Source organism: Lipotes vexillifer, unplaced genomic scaffold, assembly GCF_000442215.2.
Source record: "Lipotes vexillifer unplaced genomic scaffold, Lipotes_vexillifer_v1.1 scaffold533, whole genome shotgun sequence".
NCBI lineage: Eukaryota > Metazoa > Chordata > Mammalia > Artiodactyla > Lipotidae > Lipotes > Lipotes vexillifer.
Genome location: NW_006773553.1, coordinates 687,218 through 689,237, shown reverse-complemented (window position 1 = coordinate 689,237; position 2,020 = coordinate 687,218). Strand labels below are relative to the sequence as shown.

At 63.0% G+C, this 2,020-nt stretch overlaps 1 protein-coding gene across 1 annotated transcript in view; it reads left to right on the top strand.

Moving 5' to 3' along the window:
• The first annotated feature begins 402 nt into the window (after window positions 1-402).
• Window positions 403-2,020, top strand: part of PLD6 (phospholipase D family member 6) — a 3,097-nt gene continuing 1,479 nt past the window's right edge. The window contains exon 1 of the mRNA XM_007448364.1: window positions 403-820. Within this exon, the coding sequence (XP_007448426.1) occupies window positions 403-820 (418 nt within the window). The remainder of the gene's footprint in view (window positions 821-2,020) is intronic.

Here is a 2,020-nt window from a genome sequence, read left to right as displayed (position 1 = left end):
GCCCAGCCGCTCCGCGGCACGTGGGATCTTCCCGGACAGGGGTACGAACCCCCGTCCCCTGCATCGGCAGGCGGACTCTCAACCACTGCGCCATCAGGGAAGCCCCTGTGGGTTTTCTTTGGTTGCCTCCTGGGCCCTTTGGGCGTTGGGCGCGCAGACGCAGTGTGGGCGGGCGCACGTAGGCGGCAGGCGGGTGCGCGGGCGCAGTGGGCAATGGGAGCCGAAAGCGCAGGAGCAAGTGCCCCGGGGCGGAGGGCGCACGTGGCCCGTGGACGGCGGGCGCACAGGCGCAGTGGGCGATGGGCGCTGAATGCGCAGGCGCAGGTGGGCGGCAGGCAGGCGCGCAGGCGCAGTGGGCAGCGGGCGCACGTGGTAGGCGGGGCCTCAGACGCCGCCGGCGAGATGGGGCCGTTACGCTGGCAGGTGGTGGCTGCTGTTGTCGGGGGCCTCGCGCTGGCCCTGGAGGCGCTACCCGCTGTGCTGCGCTGGCTGTGGGCCGGGCAGCGGCGGCCGCCGCGGCGCGAGGTGCTGTTCTTCCCGTCGCAGGTGACGTGCACCGAGGCCCTGTTGCGGGTCCCGGGCGCCGCGCCCTCGGGCTGCCCTTGCAACCTGCCCCACGGCGAGAGCTCGCTGAGCCGCCTGTTGCGCGCCCTGCTGGCAGCCCGCGCCAGCCTCGAGCTCTGCCTGTTCGCCTTCTCCAGCCCGCAGCTGGGCCGCGCAGTGCAGCTGCTGCACCAGCGCGGGGTGCGCGTCCGCGTGGTCACCGACTGCGACTACATGGCCCTCAATGGCTCACAGATTGGGCTGCTCCGAAAGGCAGGTAGGCCGGGCGCGGGGCCTGGGAGGCGGGAGGCAGAGCCAGGATGGCGTGGGTGTTTGGGGAGGGGGCCTGAGGACCGGGTAGACCCTCTCGCGTCCCCTGGCGGCCTTGCAAGGTCTGGGGAAACTCCAAGGTCTCCTCAGGAGCTTCTGTGCAGAGCGTCTGAGCCCGCAACCTGGGCGACAGCCCCGGGAGGGGCCGAGGCTGGAAGCAGGTCGGCCAGCAGAAGCTGGTCAGGGCGCAGGTGTGCAGAGAGGCTGCGTCTGCTTAAGGACCAAAGGGAGGAAAAGGCTTTTCCCCTTAAACTCGTTTGTGAATTTCATTTTGGAGCTTCTGGAATGAATTTTTTTTAATTAATTACTTTTATTTTATTTTATTTTTTGGCTGCGTTGGGCCTTCGTTGCTGCGCGTGGGCTTTTCTCTGGTTGCGGCGAGCGGGGCCTACTCTTCGTTGCGGTGTGTGGGCTTCTCATTGCGGTGGCTTCTCGTTGCGGAGCACGAGCTCCAGTAGTTGTGGCTTGTGGGCTCTAGAGCGCAGGCTCAGTAGTTGTGGCGCACGGGCTTAGTTGCTCCGCGGCACGTGGGATCTTCCCGGACCAGCTCGAACCCGCGTCCCCTGCATTGGCAGGCAGATTCTTATCCACTGCGCCACCCGGGAAGCCCTGAAATGAATTTTAAAAATACACTACAACGTGGAGCTGAAATGTTTAGTTGGTGGCAGTTAATTTGTTTCTCAAGCTACAAAATATCAGGGAAGTCAGGTCTTTGGCCGGCCTGCCTCTTTCACTGGGGTGGGGACAGATGAACCCGGATGTGTGAATAATTTTGAAGACGTTCTAAATTCCCATCCTGCCTTACCTGTGAATTCTGCTTCCTCCTCCTGCCTCAGTGTGACGTTGTGTTCTGTGTGAGCTATTCGGAGTCTGAATCTCGTGCCCTTCTCTCGATCACTGAGGCACCCAGGAAGGACATTCCTGCACCAGCATCTGTTTGACCTGTCAATTCTGGTGGCTGCTGTGGCCGAAAGACGCGTGGGGCCTTTAAGAACTGTCCTGGCTGCTCTCAGCCCAGCTTGCACGGGCCTCCTGGCCGCTCTCCTGATGGGAACACGCTTCAGTCTTCTGCTGCTTTCCCGTCTGCTTCCGTGTGGGCAGGGTTGGAAACCTAGTGTAAATGTTGAGGACCGTTGACTTCCGCTCT